Genomic DNA, 17,929 nt, shown 5'->3' on the forward strand with positions numbered 1-17,929 from the left:
TAAACAATTGTGATAATACAATACATACAACATGGCGGTAAGGTGGGAAGTAAACATAAAACACACGCAAGGCAAGATATAAAGTCAGTGATCCAGTGATCGGAAGTGGGGCAAGCATTAAGAAGCAATCTCGAATGGTATGAGCATTTAGCAGGCAGATACAAAACAGCAGTTGTGTATGTAAAGCGCTTGACAGTATATTGAACGTGTAAAGGAAATGGTAACAAAACTTGTTAAAACAATGGCAGGTTAGGCAGTGGAGGGAAAGATATGAGAGAAGACGCTCATTTTCGGTCTCACCGCAATGTACCGGACAAGAACGAAGACACAAAGCAAAACAATCGACCGAACTGTTTTTCCTCCCACAACGGTGAGGATAATGAATTGCGTTACTTTACTTTCGCACCATATGAAAAGGTTTGCCATTACCTTAACAGTTGACGTATTAAAAGCAGAAACACAAAACTTTAGTATGTCTAAATTGCAAACCTGCAACAGTATAAGTGCTGTCGTTCGCTTTCGTACCGATAAACAGACACGTGGATTTTCTCTTCCACCAGTGGCGCTGTGATTCGGTGCCCCCCCCTTTCCAAAACAAACTTCCACCAGCACCACTTTGCTTCCCGGGTGAATAAGCGTACTCCATTCTTCCATCCATTGCCATCGGTATTGACCGATCGATCCCTTGCATTGAACTGTAAATGATCCATTTCGTTAGCAGAACGTTGCGCTAGGATGAATGTTGTGGGCGCACTACGTACACGATCGCAATGAGTACCGAACCCTGCGGAGCGAAATAGCAAATGGTCAGAAGGACTTATTGTTAGATAAATGTTACCAAAAGTCGGATGAACCCGGAACGGATGCGTATGTGACAGCGCGGTAACGGATATGAGTGGTTTGGCACAACAAACAACAAACTTACAGAACAACTACAACACTACAGCACAACAGCTAACAGCATCATCTCTCTCTTATACTACCCTTAGCGATTGATATTCTTCCCCCTATTGGTAGCAACGGGCGAAAAACAACGTAATCGTAACTGAAAAACACACTCGTACCATCTCTTGTTGTCTTTAAACAAACAAACAAAAAACATAACCTAAAAAACAAAGCTCTACATGTGTATAAAACAAAGTCAAATAAAAGACAAAACTCCAAAACTAATTGCTACTAATTCCGAGCAAATAAGTAATAACTACTAGGCACTATTAGCTGCTAGCGGCAGCATAAATGCGCATGAGTAGCTTAGTAAACGCGTATTCTCTTGGTGGGTATTTTCCTTCTTGTTGTGTCTTTTGTTGCTTTTCTTGCATTCTTACCCGTGTCCGTACCATTCTATTATTGCTAAAGTCAATCTGTTGCGAGGGAAAATGTCCCAATTCCTAACCCCAACCCAACCCTCTGTTTGGTACGCCCTAGTATCCAACAATTTCAGCTACAATGACAGACAAAATGATGAGCGTGTGCTATACAGTGGAATGATTGGAAAAGGCAGAGCAGAAACCGGGAAGAAATATTGTGAGGTTTGAATGAAGCGAAAAAAATGGTTGGGAACTCATAAAAAACGACGCGCATATGATGAAGACGCAAAAGGGGCGCAGATGATGAGGAAACACAAGAAAAAAAAGCAAAAGTTTACGAAATGTTATCTAGTTAAGTTTGGCTACAAACAAACAAACAAACAAAATTATTCTTAGCGTAAATGAATTCGAAAATTTGTAAATAGAATATATATATATATATATACATACAACAAATACAAACGTACACAAATACAGCCATGTACACACGTACACGCAGCAACGGACATGTGGAAACATTCGTGCATACGAGTGCATGGCGAGCAATAAGGCGCACTTGCGCTAAGGAGTGCAAAGGGAATGCATCCCCTCGCGGTCGCTGTTGTGGGGGATGGAGAAATGCATGTGGAGAAATGTCCACGCTTGTTGTTGCTGGTTATCAGAGACAAAAAAATAACCACACAAACTGAAGTGAGCAAAACGAAACCACTGTTGCATTTGTTTGATTTGTTTCCAAATGAAGTGACTAGTGAACGAGCCCTCCAAACATGCCGTGCGTTGTGGGTTTGTGTGCCATTTTGTTGTGCTTCGGATGTATAGTTTTATCACAAGTGTGTGCATCGCAGCGGCGCGCGCGGCTCAAGTGTGCGTATATTTAAGTGTTGCCTCATTCGCATTTAAGTTTGTTGCATTAGCGATTATATTTTTATATGCCGTTGTTTCTGTGTTTTTCTTTTAGCATTTATGATGCATTTGATTATTTTATCGCCCCCCCAATTCGCTTGGCGCGTTGTTCGGAATTGGTAGCAAACCACCGACCCACGGTGGAGAACAGCTATACCTAGAAAGGGGAACAGTTAAACAATTTATCGCAAAAAGAAACACACACATACACACAATTACAACGGCCAAAAGATGTGTTATACAGCGAACAAAACTCAGAAAAAAAGCAAAACTATGCACGACGATGCACTATTTGATGTTGCATATAAAACTGTTTGTTATTTGATTTTAAATCTATTTTCCGGCCTAGGCGCTTAGCGTTGGTACACCTGTTACGCACGTGTCCAGCTTGGTAAGCGGTTATTTATTTGTTTTGCAAATATTTACAACCTTTCACCCTCCCCCTCCATTCCTTCCCATCTCTCCCACCTGCTTCTGTGTCAACGTGGCACCGAGTGCGAAAGGAAAGCCACGTCCTGAAAGTGTACATTTCCACTTTATATGGCGGGGCGCCGTAGCTTGTTTGTGCGCGATGACAATTGAGTGACAAAGGAAAAGCAAACTGTTTGTAAATACACGCGGATTTGAAGCAAAACAATCCAAACACACCCCAGCGATCATCATCCCCAGCTCGAGTTTGGAGTTAATTTGGCTGCATGATGCGCAATGCACATAGCCCCTTCTCGCTACTAACTGCATCGCTTGCGCACCAGAGTCCGGTTACAGCATAAAGGACACACGTGTTGTACACGTGATACACAAAACACACAGTCATTTATACATATACACTTTCACACAATGATCGAAGTAACGAAAACCAATTGATTCGCTTTTCACTTCACTGTTCGCTCACTGCACCACCTTTCACACTACTATAAACATATACACACACACACACACATACACACACACATATTGACAATGCAATGCATTTACCGGTAAGGGAACAGGGAACGGCAGGAAGCAGCAGGAAAGGCAGAGAAAGAAGGAGAGAGCGAAATGGGTAGGAAATAGGCGCGACAAAAAAAGAGGGAAGGAAGAGCGAACGAAACGAGTATTAAAAGTAAATTGCTTTTTTTGGTACATTTCGTATAAAACAAAAACGTAAAAGAAACATTTTCCAAAAACCCCAACTAACAGACACTATTTCAAAATTTACTAATCCAAAACCAGAGAAGAAACAGAAAGAAAACCAAAAGAAAAAAAAAACAACAAAAACAATGCGTATAAACTAGCTGCAGATTAATTGAAAAACTGTATTACGGTTAATACTTTTTAAAAATGTATTTCAAGTATCCTGTAAAAATAAAATGATTATAATGGACCTAAAACAAACCTAGCTTTGGGTGGGGACTTTGGGCGCTGGATTCTCTAACCTGGATATCACTTATGAGGGGGGGGGGGGGGGGGGGGGGGGGGGGGGTACGATCGACTACTTATTCTTGCGCGCCATTAAGCTACACAACGACGATCAGAATTCCGTAACATCGGCGTAGCGTTTCGAAAACAAAACATTCAAACACCTAACGGTAAGCGCCAGCTGCTTTATTCATTCACCGTAATGCAAAACACTGATAATCCACTCGTTTATCTGTCCGTAAATGATTCACACCGCATTTGCATTTCAATTGCATTCGCGTCGGCGGCACCGGTTTGCGCGCGCGTACACCACCGTTACACACACACGGCCGATTTTTGACGATTGAAGTCGCGCAATTTTTGACGCTGAATTTAAATGAAGCACACCAGCAGCAACAATGGAACGGGCTTAACAGTGGTGGAGTCAGCCAACTCTGTTGGTACCGTTTCGCTCGGTTGTCTGGTACTGGCGGCGCATAATTTCAACAAGTGCGCGTCTAGTTGTCTTTTGTTGCAGTGAAGCACATCGGCGCCTAAACATGTCCTGGCCAGGCTCATCCGGCCGAGCGGTGGGAAGCTCTTATCTCGAGTGGTTTTGTGGGCGGAAGAAGTGTACGACACACCGTGTGGGTTTGCTTGGTTTCCAAACATTCACATAACCACCCCCAGCCCGGCGGTCGGGCGCTGGTTGAGACGTGGCGACCAGCGTTGCTACGACACGATGTCAATGTACCGTGCGTCACCGTACGACAGCCTTGAACTTCCTCGCGTACACGAACACGTTTCCGATACGATACGGGGAACGATGCCGCCCTGTGCCCTGTGCCGATGGGAACAAATTGTGAAATAATAAATTCATCGACTGGGCGCCTCCACCACCGGCTCACCCGGGCACATCGTACGGTGCGCAGAATGCGGCAAAGAATGTGCAAGTTCGGTGCACCCAGACCGCGATCGAGCGAATAGGGGGGGAAAAACACGTGACTACATCAACGGGGGGTTCAAATGAGTTGTGCAGTCACGTGCACGTTGTGACAAATGAAGATCACTCATCATAAACCGCCCCGCTGCTGTCAAACCGATCGATCGAGTTCATTGCGCTCGGTGTCTCTAGCTGGGGTGGTGTGCGCGTGCTATTCGATTGTCTTCCATTTTTTTGAAGGTGGAAAATTGACAGATGAACCCGTCGTGAGACCGTGGAGATGTAGTTTTTTTGTCTTCCTATGCCCGCGATAGCCATCCAGCGATCGTACGGGGAGAATCGTTAATCAATCGAAACTATTCTGCTGCGAAAAAAAGAAAAAAAAAAAAAAACATACGTGTCTAACAGCGACACATGGCTATGACCGCGACGAAGTTGACATCGAGTATGACCTTACACTTGAAATTGTTTGCCCATCGACGGTATGGGGGTGGCTGGTAGGATCGACTGAGAGGAACCGAGGAGGACCAGGAGGCCGAGCTTTGTTTCACCAAATGGTGGCACCGGTTGAATGGGTGCGGTTGTTAAGCGAACGTGAAAGATTTTTAATTGAACGACCCTAGAAAGATGTGTGGTGAATTTGTGTACGGTGGTACCACGAGATACGAGCTGGTGAGCGAGCGATAATTTGCTTTGAAATATGAGCAAGATGTGAGATACGATAAGCCGGCCGGATGTGTAGTATTGCTTTTCGGGAGATGGTAAACACAAACCTTGCCCTTTTGAGAATTTTTATTAGTTAACTTCTTTCACCTTTTGTTATGCCAACAATCGAGGATCTTACAATTTGGTGGCCTGAGGTTGAGGTAATTGAAAGATCCTTCGAAGAATTGCAGGATGAGAGATATGTGAACGTTCTCATTGATCTAAACTAACAATCAGGGAAATGCTGCAGTTTGCACCAGCAGTAAATCAGTTTTGAAGAGTGTCCTGAATGAATTTCTGCAAAATTCCGAATTTCTGCTTATAAATAACCTTGTTAGCTTCTTCAAAAATATTTAACAAATTTAACTGATGTGATGTTTTTGGACTGGAAAAGAATTAATGGTAATTTAATTATATTTACAATAAAAACTGGCGTAACGGAAGGGATTCGGAGTCGGATCTGAAGGTATCACTGTATTAATCGTTAGATTCGTTACAAGAAAAGAAACAAAAGCATTGAGCAAATTTGTTATTGAATGTCGGTGGCATTGGGTCATCTGTGCTGTGAACACACTCAAAAGGTATCAATTTATTCGATGTGGCAAAAACAACACGAAAACGTAACACCCTCGTAAACATTCTCGATCTGGTGGCGAAACAACAATTCCGATTGAGTAACGTGAGGGTACGTGCTTATTTAGAACTATTACTACAGCAAATGGGATGTTAGCACGAACCATTTACGCACATTAGCGCCGAGAACTGCTGAACGGGATGTGGTGATAATGCTCGAAGGATATTGGTAATACAGTTGATGCACTACAGGGTAAGGTTATTAAAATTTGCCAGGTGCAATAGACGGGACAATATTGCACCGTTTGCTAAACCGATATCATTGCCGTTGAATGCCATTGACCCACAAAATCCTCTAGCATCTTTGCGGAAGTTTTTGTTGTTTGCAGTAAATGTGACAGATTCATCTTCGTGCAGAGCCACCCACCCAAAGTTCAAACGCACTGGAGCTGAACTCTTGGCGCGTGACGTGGCATTTGGTCGGAAAGTCAACGACACTCCGGAGGGTCAGTGTGTCGGTGTGTCCGCGCGATGTGTTGCACCTGTAAATTAAACTGCCAAACAAGTGGTAGAAACTTCCAAGAGCCAACGTCGTCTTCCACACCGTATCGGGTTGTGTAAATCACCGCTCCCAGGGGTGGTTAGCACCACCAACATATGGGCAGCTGATTTTTTCGTTGACCTTAGAGCGATCGTGGGGGAACACCAGCAAGACCGCGTCGTTTTAGATAGAAGACAGCGATGTAGGATTATTGCACTGTTAAACAAATAGCTTAAAAAAAGTGAGAAATATGTCAACTAATGTCCATACCGTGGTGCTGCAGCACTACGACCGATAAGAAACCTTCAACCATCGCATCGATTGGTACACAGAACGCAACGCTAGGCAATAACCCTCGATCGTGCGGTTTGTTGCACAGTGCACACTTCCGCTGATTACGATCCTATGCACATTCGCACTGGAAGGTGCAACTGCAGCAAACGCGCCGATCTTATCCACATCCCCATAAACCGCACCCCGGTCTGAGCCCAAATGTTTAGCGGTGACTGTTTCACACTAGCAGATAGTGTTAGTAGTACCAGGGTATGATAATTTGCCCCGTAAACGTTGCCGATTACTCATCTTTTCAGCAACACCAGAGACGGAGAGCAGCGATTCGCGATGTCGAAGGCGTCGTCGTCCCAAAACACGTGCTGCTGTTGCTGCTGCGGCCTACCAGGATGAGCAAGCATGCGCGGAAATGGCGCGCTCGTCGCACACTACTGTAAGTGTACGAGCCGGAGCGTTGCTATAGCTACTAATCATGCGTTGACACCGGCGAAGGTGACAGCACGCTCTTTCCGTTTCGCTGAGAGCGAGAGCATGGGCGCTCGTGAGCAACGCTTCGTATACACGTGCGAACCTGAAGGTGTGCACAGCATGAGCAGGGCACACGCGGAGATAAACAATATGCCGGCTGTGCGAACGATGCTGTGAGCTGGTGGAGAACAAATACGTTTCCTATTGCTGGCGGTTTTGTGTTTTCTTTGCGCCAAAAACTTTGCCTGTCAGTGCGTGCGTGCATTTATAAAACGTGCACGCGGAAGAACAACAATGGCGAGTTCATCGTAGACTGTGTCGCTCACCACACGCGTGTAGCTCCGGAGGATTTGACGCGGGTAGAATTAGTACGGCAACGCACCGCAAGGGAACAAACATACGCGTCAAATCCCACACCGTCGAGAGCACGCACGGTGGTGAAGGTTTCAGAAGCAGATCGATTATTTTCGTTTGCCGACTTAGAATAATTAGACTGGCTCAGTATGTTGCATCTGGTGCGGAACCGTTGGTACCTAGCGTCGGTTGTGTTGACCCTCAGCCAGCTGACGACCATCGAAGGGCAGATAAGTCGTAAGTGGTACCACGTGTTTGCACGACGCGGCTAATTTCTGGATTCTAATGTGTGCTTTGTGTCCTTGCGGAACACTACTGTGTGGGTATTTTAGTATCATCCGTACCGTGCGGTCAGCAGCAGCAACGTATCGTCGGTGGTGTGAACTCCAACCGGGGCCAAATAACGTACATTGCCAGCCTGACCAAACGGGGCGGCCATTTCTGTGGTGCATCGATCGTTAACGAACGTTGGCTACTAACGGCGGGACATTGTGTGTGCAGGTGAGTATAACGATCAGCGTCTCCCGTATTCTGTATCTTAAACGGTATTCTTTTACTCTTGAAAGTGGCGTTAATAAGGTGCTGCGTGCCAATCAAATTCAAGCCGTGCTGGGGCTCTACCGCAGGTCCGAATTTGGTAGCAATCAACTCGACACAGACCCGTTCACCGACCGTGCATATGAGGTGACGATTCGGACGATCGTACCCCATCCAGGATACGTTTGCAACAAACCGGCGAACGATATCGCTTTGCTGGAGCTTGCGAAACGCATCGACTTTACCGCTTCGGTTCGGCCGATCTGTCTATCTAGCGGATCGGATGGTTCCGCACGTGTCGAGGGCCGGACGGCGATCGTGGCCGGATGGGGCTGGCAGCAGGAAAACCGCAACCTTGCCGATAAGGCGGACACACTCCAGCGGGCTGTGGTGGATGTGTTCCGGAATGAGGAATGCGAAAGCATGTACCGGCGCGGCAATCGATCGAGAACGATCGCCCGTACGCAACTGTGCGCTGGTAAGGGAGCGGGTGGGGTCGATGCGTGTTGGGCCGATTCCGGTGGTCCGCTGGTGACGAGTGACAATGTGCTGATTGGGATCGTTTCAACCGGTATCGGTTGTGCCCGGCCCGGATTTCCCGGAATTTACACACGGGTTAGTGAGTATACAGGTTGGATCGTAACGGTGGTCGATCGATTCAATGCAAGATAACACGAAAGAGTAGGGCACGTATTTACTCAGACGTTATAATTAAAACAAACAACATCACTCTAGTCACATTCCTGTACCATAATAGTGCATTTATCGCTTATAAATAGATGCTGTTAATTTATTTTACCTTTTTTGAAGTTTAAAAGTAGATAAAAATAAATGAAAATATTTAAAACGTAGTATTACTTTTTCAATATATTTACCATGTTCCGCCACGTGGAGGTTGAGTAGCACTGGCACAAAGCGTTACACGTGGTAACGCCTTCTGCCAAACGGCAGAGCTTTCAATAGGGTCATCGGACAACGATAACCTAACACCACACATTAGTATATTAATCTATATCAAATGGTATGCTACGGATGCTTTTATTTCATACTATGTAGTAGTAACAAAGAGAACGAGAAACACCTTTTTTTCTTCTTCTAAAAATCATAACTAACCAAAGTTTACTTATTGCATCCCGTACTGGTCAAGTAACGCACTTGTGTCCGTGGTCGACGCATTCGATTGCGATTGAGATCAAATACTTAAACAAGCATAATGTCTTTCGCCGGGCATCGATACGGCGTGTTCTAGGTGTAACCAACTACGCTTAGGTGATGTTGTGCAGAATTTGAAGTTTGGAATGAAAACAATTACATTTCTGCTTAGAGGCGCGCGCATGCATGCCCTACGACGCGCCACGTTCCATATCAACCGTGTTGAAGATATGTCGGCGAAAGGTTACCAAATACGTCTTACCGTACAAAACGTTTGCTTTCCACTATTCGTTTAATGTACGCTTCATGTGTTTCCGTAAGGGCAGTAGCCAGCAGCCCGCTCGGGTTGAGCGCAGGTGTATCGCGATGGTACACTATATTTTCATTGTGCAGATCGCTCATTCTACCGCCGATCGCACCGAGTATGGCATCGCCGGCACAAATGTCCCACTTTTTTATGTGCGTCGTGTGCAGGTAGGCCGTAGCGTTGTTCTGTATCACCTGGAGCACTTTGAAACCTGAAGAAAAATCGGAGCTTTGTGTGAACTGTTTTCTACCGCAATCATACCGGTACCGCTCGTTACTTACCGGCTCCACCGGCCGAAATGACTTGTGCGTTTTCGCCAAAAATTTGCTTCGATTGTTCCTTTACAGCACCGGCATGCGATCGGGACACGATGATCGTTGGATGTTTCACGTCGGCATCGTGCTTTAGATTGGCCAGCGACTCTGACAGTGCCCTGTCGCGCCAGGCCCAGGTTGTTTTCATCGTGAAGGGATTGTGTATGATGCCAATCGTCGGGACGCCCTTTACTGCTACGCATACCATTGTGGTGACGTACTCATGGAGTCGTTCTGAAAAGGCACGTTAATGGCGGCTCAATTTTTCAGCACAAACGAAAGACCTTACCGGTATACTCCTGTGTGGCATCTAGCGGGTCTATCCACACATCCACATCATCTATGTTGACACGTTCGTCCGGCACGGTCACGCTCTCGGGCAGAACGGTAGGATCAAGATCGAACAGCTGTACCTCGGCGCACTGTTCCTGCCTATCGTCCTCCTCGGAGATGACCTTCAGCTTGGGAAATATTCGCAACAACCCATTCTTCATCACGCAGTTGGAGCGATAGTCGGCATCAGTGACCGGGTTGTTTGCACCTTCCTTCGTTTTCCCTTTGCTTTGCTCGTGCAGATCTCGCATTTTCGAAACAGCCACCACCTCGAACCCCCCATGCTGGGCGGCCTGTATTGAGCCGATCAGCAATTTGCGGAGATTGATTTCGTTCGGGTTTTTGCTGAACGCGTAGCTTGCCCCGTTCGCACCATTGCTGTTCCAGAGGTAGTACAAAATGCACATAAACAGCAGCCCCAGTATCACGACCCCGCACTTATTGATACGTATCGATCGACCCAAATTCATCTTAGCAAGTTCGCGGCAAGTTGTCGATTTGATAGAGTTATCCGTATGGTGAACCGTTCATTATTTAGTGCAGTATGTACTCTTTGGTGAAACGTTTGCCTTGCGGGAGATATATTTGATGAGCACGTATGGGGTGTATTTTTCAGCTTGCGTTATTTTTGCGAAACAAGTTCAAAACAAAAGCCCTTTTGTGACGAACACAGTTTTGACGTTTTCGATGTATCGATCTTGAGCAACGGGGGAAAAATGGAACACAAATTTACTTTCAATCATACGAATTACATGTTGCGGGAAATGATTTAAACAAAATTGCCGGAAGTCTTGTTTTTCTTTTAAAAACTTAAAGGCAAAAGATTAGCAATAAACGGTGAGCAAAGTGAACAAAATATTCATATCACACCTTTACTTAGCAGCCTTGTGCAAATCAGCTGTTTGGAAGCTGACGTCATTGCAGTTATGCGATGGTAAACAAACAAACAGTCACACGTGAAAAACGTGTCAGCTCAGCTCCTCTTTTCATGAAATGTGCGATTTAGAGCATAACATCCAGTTAATAAATATAAAACAAGGTGAAGTATTTCACTACTCTATCGTTTTGCTCAAGGGTGAACTCACAAATCCATGCTGCAGCGGAAAGTTGTGTATAACCGTCAACAACAATCAACCAGTTCCATTCTCATTCGCCGTAGAGAAGAAAGACGAAGGTAACGTTGAGAGCAAGCGAAAAGTTCTTCGAAAGTTTCGTGTTCTACTAAGATTAATAGGCGGTGAAAGCGTGTACGAGGTGCAATATTGTAAGGCAAAAACATGCATAAGTTTAACCTGCACAATTCCGGAAACTACCTTTACGGTGGTGCCACTGTACATTATCTGCAAAGGGCACAGCGGTCGATATCAGTCGCCCGAACACGATTCCCACAACGATAGTGATCATGCTTGTCGGAAGATAACACTTGCGATCGAGTTGCTGCAGTGCCTATACGCGGAAAAACTACATGAACATGGCTTCGGACGGAAAACGTTCACACTCGAATCTCCATGCAAACCGTTCCACTCTGCACTGGAATGGGAACGATCGACCACAATGACGGAGGATGAACTTTGGCACCAGTTCGCTGCAGAGTTGATACAAAACAAATGCTACGACATGCAGCGAGTAAAGGTGGTTGGATTTCTCAGCAGCACACACTTTTCTGGTATCACCGATGGTGACTACTCGTACGAGAACATCCGGACGAAAACCACCGGCCATGCTGCACTCGGTGGTGGTGGATTAGCTCTTTTTGGTACCGGCTGTCTCTACACGTGGCCTTCCTCGCTTGAGGCAGTTTGTGGTGCATTTACCAGCAAGCATCCGGTGGACTGTGGCAAACTGTTGGATGACAGTAACTATAGACGCACGTAATGAGCTGAAACAAAACTAAAAATGGTTTCATTGTAGTAAGCAAAAACGATATCCGTCCTTTCGTTTTTTTTTTTTAGGTACGGCGGCTGTTTTGCCACAACGCTCGGTTCAGTTTGTCACGAGATGGGTCATACATTCGATCTTGGTCACACACCGGATAGTTCCATCATGGGCGATGGATTTGATGCAATTGATAATGTGTTTGTCGGATCGTACGGTCACCATTGTGCGAACGGGCCAAAACGTATCATCGATACCAAACCACACGGTCTGGCGGGTAGGCTTACCCAGCTGAAGCGTCCAGGTGATGTACTGCGGCAACGGTTAGATGCAAAGCAAAATGATGGTGTCTTTTTTGCGCCCATCAGTGCACTGACGCTTAGCTGCCATCGGTGGTTTAATCACACAAAGCGGTTTTTATGTGAATCGTTGTATTTCGATAACATCACCCAAACGGTCACATCATGCAACGGTAGTACGAAGATCGTTCTGGCAGAGTTACGCTCTACGGAGAATGGTATGATGCACAAGTGTTGGACCTATCCAGTGGGACCGTCACAGTCAAGCACATTTACGCTTCCCAAGCTACCCAACCTACAGCACCTTACGCTGTTTGTAATGGATACCGATGGGAATATACTAAAAGCAAATCTTAGCAGTATTAGCTCAGCAAAAATATGTGATTAAATAAAAACAAAAGTAAAATATAGAATTCCTAATGGAAAAGAAAGCAAATCCATTAATATTATAGCGATGAAATGGCTTCAAATGACGCTATGTTGCATTATAATGATGACTGTAAATTGTTCCTGAATTGCAGACAGAATTGCCACGATTTGCTGATAAGAGAACGATTTTAAATAAGTGCTTTGGATAACATTAAAATGTAAGGGCGTTCCTGCTAGAAGCAAGGTATCTTGCCGTTTGTTTTCCCCTCACTTTCGTGTCCGTCATCAATCGTACCGAAATATGGTCTGAGATTAAAGTATTTTGTACGTCTTTCTCTACCTAGATATCAACTGCCGAAGGATCTCCGTTGAGGCAAACCCATAATTCACACCACATCCATCCTTCTTGCCCAAACACATTACGCACGTATGTCAAACGCGAATACCGGGTGTGTATGTGGTGTAGTTGGACAATAGCGATAAGGCGATAAGCTACGGTCTCACCTCGAGTTCGGCTGATGTACGTTGATAAAAACATTACCAACGCTACTTGTAGATAAGATTAAAATCCAACCATGCCTAGCCCTATTCCGCCAGTCCACCGTCAGTCAAGTGCCACGAACGAAACGGTGAAACCTGTTACGCATTCGGGGACGAGAGCGTCCATTCAATACCGGTGAAAACGAACTAGCCACAGTTCGATCTGTTCGCTGCAAGAAGCAACTTATTGTACGTACGATGAGTGAAGAAACTGCAGCACCAACCAGCACGCCGGAGGCCGTTTGCGAAGCGAAAATTCTATTTCGCCAACTAAAACCATTCCCCGTGATCGACGAGAATAACAATTTTAAAATTGAAACCGAACACTTTATAGAATCGTCCAATCAAATCATCGCTGCGATCGGTATGTATGGTGTGTTGTACCGCTAGAGTTGGGTGGATGGTAAAAACAAACCGATGTCCCGATGTCTAACACTATGTTATCATACCCCGCAGCATGTTTCGGAAAGTTGTTCTCTCCCATCGTTAGAGATATGCGCCAAAATGTGCAGGTATGGCAGTGAAAGTGTTTTAAAGTATGGTTTAACAAGTATATTTATATTATATTCTTTCCATCGAAACGGATCGCAGAAAATAACGGATAAATACAAACAGAACGAAACGTTGTTCAAGTACTTGGAGGATTTGATTCTAAAGGACAAGGATGGCAACGATGTTCCGTTTGACACTGTGACGGATGGTTTGCTGTGGCTGAAAAGGTGCGTATATCAAGAGGATTATGTGGCTTTCTTTAAACAAAATATTAACTCTGTTTCTTCACATATGACAGAGCGTTCGAAATGATAGAACAATTCTTTCACAATCTGCTCCAAGACGAGACATGCAGCGAACAGGTGAAACCACACCTTAAAAAGGCGTACGACCAATGTTTGCTGCCGTTTCATGGATTTGTGGCACAGAAAGCGTATCAGGTAAGATTCTGCCCTATTTACAGGTCGCATGGCACAATAACTTAGTGCCAAACAGCTTTACTCCGAGGCCCGTTGAAAAGCGGAGCACTCGAAGGTATCATGTTTCAAGAGTGGGATCGCTAAAAGGAAGCCATAATAATTGTGGCCTGTATGTCCAAAATATACAACAACACCAATCACATTGGAGATTAAAGATACTGTTGTCGTAGTAATTTTGTTGTGTTGTTTTATAGGTATACTTATATACTTTGCACAATTACTGTCCTTTCAGCTGCTGCAATTATATTTACCAACGCGATCATCGCTTCTCGGGACGGCGGAATCCAATGCGGATAATTTGAAGGCACTCGGAGAATTTTTAGTGCTGTTTCGTGCCAATTTGGATCATCTTAATGAATTCTACACCAAGCATGAGTTACATAGAACTTACAAAGCGTAAACATTATGTTCGGCTGAACAAGAATACATAATTTATAATAAATCCCAGCAGAGCCTGCTATTTTCCAAGCGTTCCGAAATAGACGATCGATGCGATCCTCAAGGAATATGTACTTGTTCCGTTCTGGCCATTGTTGTGTTTGTTTCCTACAAAAGTGCGGATCGTTCCCGCACTGTCGCTATGCCAACGATGATATTCAGCACGTGTAGCGCGATCGCAATGGACTGTGCTAGTGTTGGGCAATGGGATCTCTATCCAGATTTTGGGTCGTCTGGTTCCCGAGTCCGGATTTGGGTTACACACACCTCTACAGCACCGTGTGTGTAAGCAATTGTGAAACTAAAATAATGTTCTTTGCAAACATCCTGAGGAATTATGTTTATTTAACATGCTAAGATACACAAGAAAAGCATTTCATTTTGTGTGCCAATTTAGTTATTTACGTAGGAAAAACAATTGCGAGTGAATAGTTAAAACCACAAATCTAAAATTATACACATTTTAAAATTGTACGAAACAGATTAGAGATTCACGTTGCCGAAAACAAAATCGTCTTCCGAATCCAAATCATGGCTGTGCAATCAACATGCGATGATTCATGATACGGAGTCGGATTTGTTAATTGACGTGCATGTCGAGGGATTCTACGTTTGTGGACGAATGTCAATGTGGCAAATTATAATCCCGCATATAAAACCGTACTTTAACCGGTTTTTTTTTTTTTAATTGGGTTTCGCTTGGGAAACTAAGAAATGATCAGAAGTGAAAGGGTGAATACAATTCCTCATGATCAACCTTGAATTAATGAAGAAGCAGAAGGAATTCATACCGATGACTAACCGTGACGCTTGAGATTCGTTTCCAAACGTCCGTGTCATTTCCATGAACGCACATGCCGTTCCTATCTTTAGTTCGCCAGTTGACCCCTCAGTTTTTGGTGGAAGTTCGATTAACTGAACACATCATCGAGGTGTATGATTGCCGATCGCGATCTCCGAAATATAATCATTATTGCAAGTGTACAAAAATATGATTACAATGTTTACCTCTTTTCATAATCCTGGCAAAATCCAATCGTGTATTAGGGCCTGATCACCCCTAAACGAACATACATAAATAGAAAACATAATTGTTTTCTTGCCGTGCCGATCTTACTAGTGAGTGCAAGCAGGAACGGAATATGGAATAGAAGCCGGTTTTTGGGGAATCACAAAAAATCATCGAATGAGTGTGAGCTGGCAAGGCAAGGTATTTATGAGCGAGTTGCAAGCTTCGTTTGTTCATTTTAGCCTCACTTGGTTCAGTTCGGATTTTACCACAGAAACATCAACCTAAGCTGCCTTCTTGTAATGTGATATTCCCATGTTTTAAAAGGGCCATTTGAGCGATTTAATTGTAAATTTGTTAACTACGTGTAGCGACGAAATTTACGAACGATGAGTAACACAAGTGCGGGTGTCTGTGAAGCGAAGATACGATTTCGTCATCTGAAACCATTCCCGGTGATCGATGCGAATAGTAATTTTAAAATTGCAACCGAACACTTTATCGAATCGTCCAATCAAATCATCGATGCAATTGGTATGTATTGTTTGTTTGATGCATCCCATCGGTTTTGTGGATATTACAGTAAGAAAGATGTACCAAGAATCCAGCCGAGGATCTGTCTACGTTTTCCATATAGATTTCACAACACTACTAACGATACGTTAACACTCCTCGCAGCATGTTTCGGAAAGCTGTTCTCTCCCATCGTTAATGATATGCGCCAAAACTTGCAAGTATGGTAGAGGTAGTGTAGTGTTTTAAATTATACTTAAACAAGAGCACATATTTCCGCAGAGTATAGCGAACAAATATAGACAGAACAAAGCGTTGTTCATGTACTTGGAGGATTTAATCCTAAAGGACAAGGATGGTGGAACTCTTCCTTTCGATGGGGTAACGAATAGTTTGCTCTGGTTGAAAAGGTGCGTTCTCGCAAAGGATTATGTGACTTTTCACAGAAATAATTCGCTCCAATTGGTGTTTTCTCATATTACAGAGCCTTTGAAATGATGGAACAATTCTTTACCAACATGCTTGAAGACGAGACGTGTAGCGAACAGGTGAAGCCGCACCTTAGAAAGGCGTACGAGCAATGTTTGATGCCGTATCATCGAGTTCTGGGACAAACAGTGTTTCAGGTACGATTCCATCCAATTCACAGGCAAACCATAACAATTGTTTGCTTCATGTCCCAGGCGCACGACCCTTCCAAAGATACTGTGAGATAGTTACCTTGAAGCGAATTTGTATACGCAAACTTATATACTTTGCACAATTACTGTTCTTTCAGCTGCTGCATTTATATTTACCAACGCGTTCATCGCTACTTGGGACGGATGCGGATAATTTGAAGGCACTTGAAGAATTTTTAGTGCTGTTTCGTGCCAATTTGGATCATCTTAATGAATTCTACACCGAGCATGACTTGCACCGAAATGATAAAGCGTAAAAATTTAGTTTGGACACGCAAGACTATATAATTCAAGTGTAAAGTCGGCTTTAGACAAACGTTACGAAAGATACGATCGATGCGATCCCCAAGGAACATACACTTAGTACAGCTACTTCAATTTACTTCTTTCTTCCCGGTTCGCCTACCGATATATTGCCAGCGTTGTATTTGAAATTGTTTCCTGCGAAATGCGGACAGTTTCCGCATTGCCGGTATGCCAACGATGATCTGCAGCACGAGCATCGCGATCGTGATGGACTGTACGACCGTTGCCACCGTATGATGAATAGTGTGCGTGGCCAGTAATAGGTAAATCTGCAGTGGCAGTTGAATCAGTAACGACAGTATAAGGAATCCGGCAAAATTCGGTATCTAAAACAATGAGCAAAATGAAATGATTAATCAGACACTCTCAAAAACACACTCAGTAGGCGATTGTACTGCACTCATCAGATTTCCCGTGTGGCCAAGGTACAGCCGGATAACTTCCAGTGGTATAGCAACTACTAGTGAAAGGATAGACAGAATTTTCTCTATACCGCTAATGGTAGCAAACTGCAGTGTTTGTGTTGTATATGTGTGAGATGAGAATAAAATAATCCATAGATAATGTAATTTGCTACATCTTTTACAAGTCGTATACTCGCCTCATGGTTAAGAAAGATTACTGCCACTACAAGCCAAACGCCGTAGAAGTAAACATTGATGTGAATCAGCAGCTGTACCCACAGGTGCGATATTACTTCTTCCTCTAATAGAAACGAAACGAAAGCGATAATCATGCATAATTAAACGGAAGCTCTGATAACAATATTCACCTGCGTAATCGGTTCCTTTCGATGTGTATTGTACATTCGTCTTCATTGCTGG

At 44.2% G+C, this 17,929-nt stretch overlaps 6 protein-coding genes across 6 annotated transcripts; 4 read left to right on the top strand and 2 right to left on the bottom strand.

The window, feature by feature from the left end:
- Window positions 1-7,611: 7,611 nt before the first annotated feature.
- LOC128297614 (trypsin-1-like) lies at window positions 7,612-8,671 on the top strand. The gene is made up of 3 exons (XM_053033292.1): window positions 7,612-7,699; window positions 7,795-7,963; window positions 8,029-8,671. The coding sequence occupies exons 1-3, from the start codon at window positions 7,612-7,614 to the stop codon at window positions 8,669-8,671; spliced, it is 900 nt and encodes a 299-aa protein (XP_052889252.1).
- Window positions 8,672-9,003: 332 nt separating this feature from the next.
- On the bottom strand, window positions 9,004-10,727 carry LOC128296939 (putative inositol monophosphatase 3). The gene is made up of 3 exons (XM_053032470.1): window positions 10,062-10,727; window positions 9,740-10,006; window positions 9,004-9,669 (listed from the first exon to the last, which is right to left on the bottom strand). The coding sequence occupies exons 1-3, from the start codon at window positions 10,573-10,575 to the stop codon at window positions 9,410-9,412; spliced, it is 1,041 nt and encodes a 346-aa protein (XP_052888430.1). The 5' UTR covers window positions 10,576-10,727; the 3' UTR covers window positions 9,004-9,409.
- Window positions 10,728-11,098: 371 nt separating this feature from the next.
- Window positions 11,099-12,667, top strand: LOC128297891 (uncharacterized). Its single transcript, XM_053033604.1, has 2 exons — window positions 11,099-11,976; window positions 12,058-12,667. Exons 1-2 carry the CDS (start codon window positions 11,099-11,101, stop codon window positions 12,665-12,667), a joined length of 1,488 nt encoding a protein of 495 aa, XP_052889564.1.
- A 467-nt stretch (window positions 12,668-13,134) lies between these two features.
- Window positions 13,135-14,559, top strand: LOC128298279 (uncharacterized). Its single transcript, XM_053034024.1, has 5 exons — window positions 13,135-13,552; window positions 13,645-13,700; window positions 13,780-13,907; window positions 13,979-14,120; window positions 14,392-14,559. The coding sequence occupies exons 1-5, from the start codon at window positions 13,387-13,389 to the stop codon at window positions 14,557-14,559; spliced, it is 660 nt and encodes a 219-aa protein (XP_052889984.1). The 5' UTR covers window positions 13,135-13,386.
- A 1,436-nt stretch (window positions 14,560-15,995) lies between these two features.
- LOC128309391 (uncharacterized) lies at window positions 15,996-17,668 on the top strand. Its single transcript, XM_053045768.1, has 5 exons — window positions 15,996-16,140; window positions 16,285-16,340; window positions 16,402-16,529; window positions 16,604-16,745; window positions 16,898-17,668. The coding sequence occupies exons 1-5, from the start codon at window positions 15,996-15,998 to the stop codon at window positions 17,054-17,056; spliced, it is 630 nt and encodes a 209-aa protein (XP_052901728.1). The 3' UTR covers window positions 17,057-17,668.
- On the bottom strand, window positions 17,174-17,913 carry LOC128309402 (transmembrane protein 17-like). The gene is given in 3 exon segments (XM_053045779.1): window positions 17,174-17,431; window positions 17,501-17,614; window positions 17,707-17,913. Coding segments are annotated over 3 exon segments (579 nt in total).
- Between the last annotated feature and the right edge of the window lie 16 nt (window positions 17,914-17,929).

This window comes from Anopheles moucheti, chromosome 2, assembly GCF_943734755.1.
Source record: "Anopheles moucheti chromosome 2, idAnoMoucSN_F20_07, whole genome shotgun sequence".
Taxonomy (NCBI): Eukaryota; Metazoa; Arthropoda; class Insecta; order Diptera; family Culicidae; genus Anopheles; species Anopheles moucheti.

Bases quoted from the DNA above. Each gene is read 5' to 3' on its own strand.
- LOC128297614 (XM_053033292.1), top strand. From the start codon at position 7,612: ATGTTGCATCTGGTGCGGAACCGTTGGTACCTAGCGTCGGTTGTGTTG. The intron at 7,700-7,794 runs GTAAGTGGTACC...TGGGTATTTTAG, and splicing joins CATCGAAGGGCAGATAAGTC to TATCATCCGTACCGTGCGGT. The intron at 7,964-8,028 runs GTGAGTATAACG...TACTCTTGAAAG, and splicing joins GCGGGACATTGTGTGTGCAG to TGGCGTTAATAAGGTGCTGC.
- LOC128296939 (XM_053032470.1), bottom strand. From the start codon at position 10,575: ATGAATTTGGGTCGATCGATACGTATCAATAAGTGCGGGGTCGTGATA. The intron at 10,007-10,061 runs GTAAGGTCTTTC...GTGCCTTTTCAG, and splicing joins TGCCACACAGGAGTATACCG to AACGACTCCATGAGTACGTC. The intron at 9,670-9,739 runs GTAAGTAACGAG...ATTTTTCTTCAG, and splicing joins CATTTCGGCCGGTGGAGCCG to GTTTCAAAGTGCTCCAGGTG.
- LOC128297891 (XM_053033604.1), top strand. From the start codon at position 11,099: ATGTGCGATTTAGAGCATAACATCCAGTTAATAAATATAAAACAAGGT. The intron at 11,977-12,057 runs GTAATGAGCTGA...TTTTTTTTTTAG, and splicing joins GACAGTAACTATAGACGCAC to GTACGGCGGCTGTTTTGCCA.
- LOC128298279 (XM_053034024.1), top strand. From the start codon at position 13,387: ATGAGTGAAGAAACTGCAGCACCAACCAGCACGCCGGAGGCCGTTTGC. The intron at 13,701-13,779 runs GTATGGCAGTGA...AACGGATCGCAG, and splicing joins ATATGCGCCAAAATGTGCAG to AAAATAACGGATAAATACAA. The intron at 14,121-14,391 runs GTAAGATTCTGC...CTGTCCTTTCAG, and splicing joins TGGCACAGAAAGCGTATCAG to CTGCTGCAATTATATTTACC.
- LOC128309391 (XM_053045768.1), top strand. From the start codon at position 15,996: ATGAGTAACACAAGTGCGGGTGTCTGTGAAGCGAAGATACGATTTCGT. The intron at 16,141-16,284 runs GTATGTATTGTT...CACTCCTCGCAG, and splicing joins TCAAATCATCGATGCAATTG to CATGTTTCGGAAAGCTGTTC. The intron at 16,746-16,897 runs GTACGATTCCAT...CTGTTCTTTCAG, and splicing joins TGGGACAAACAGTGTTTCAG to CTGCTGCATTTATATTTACC.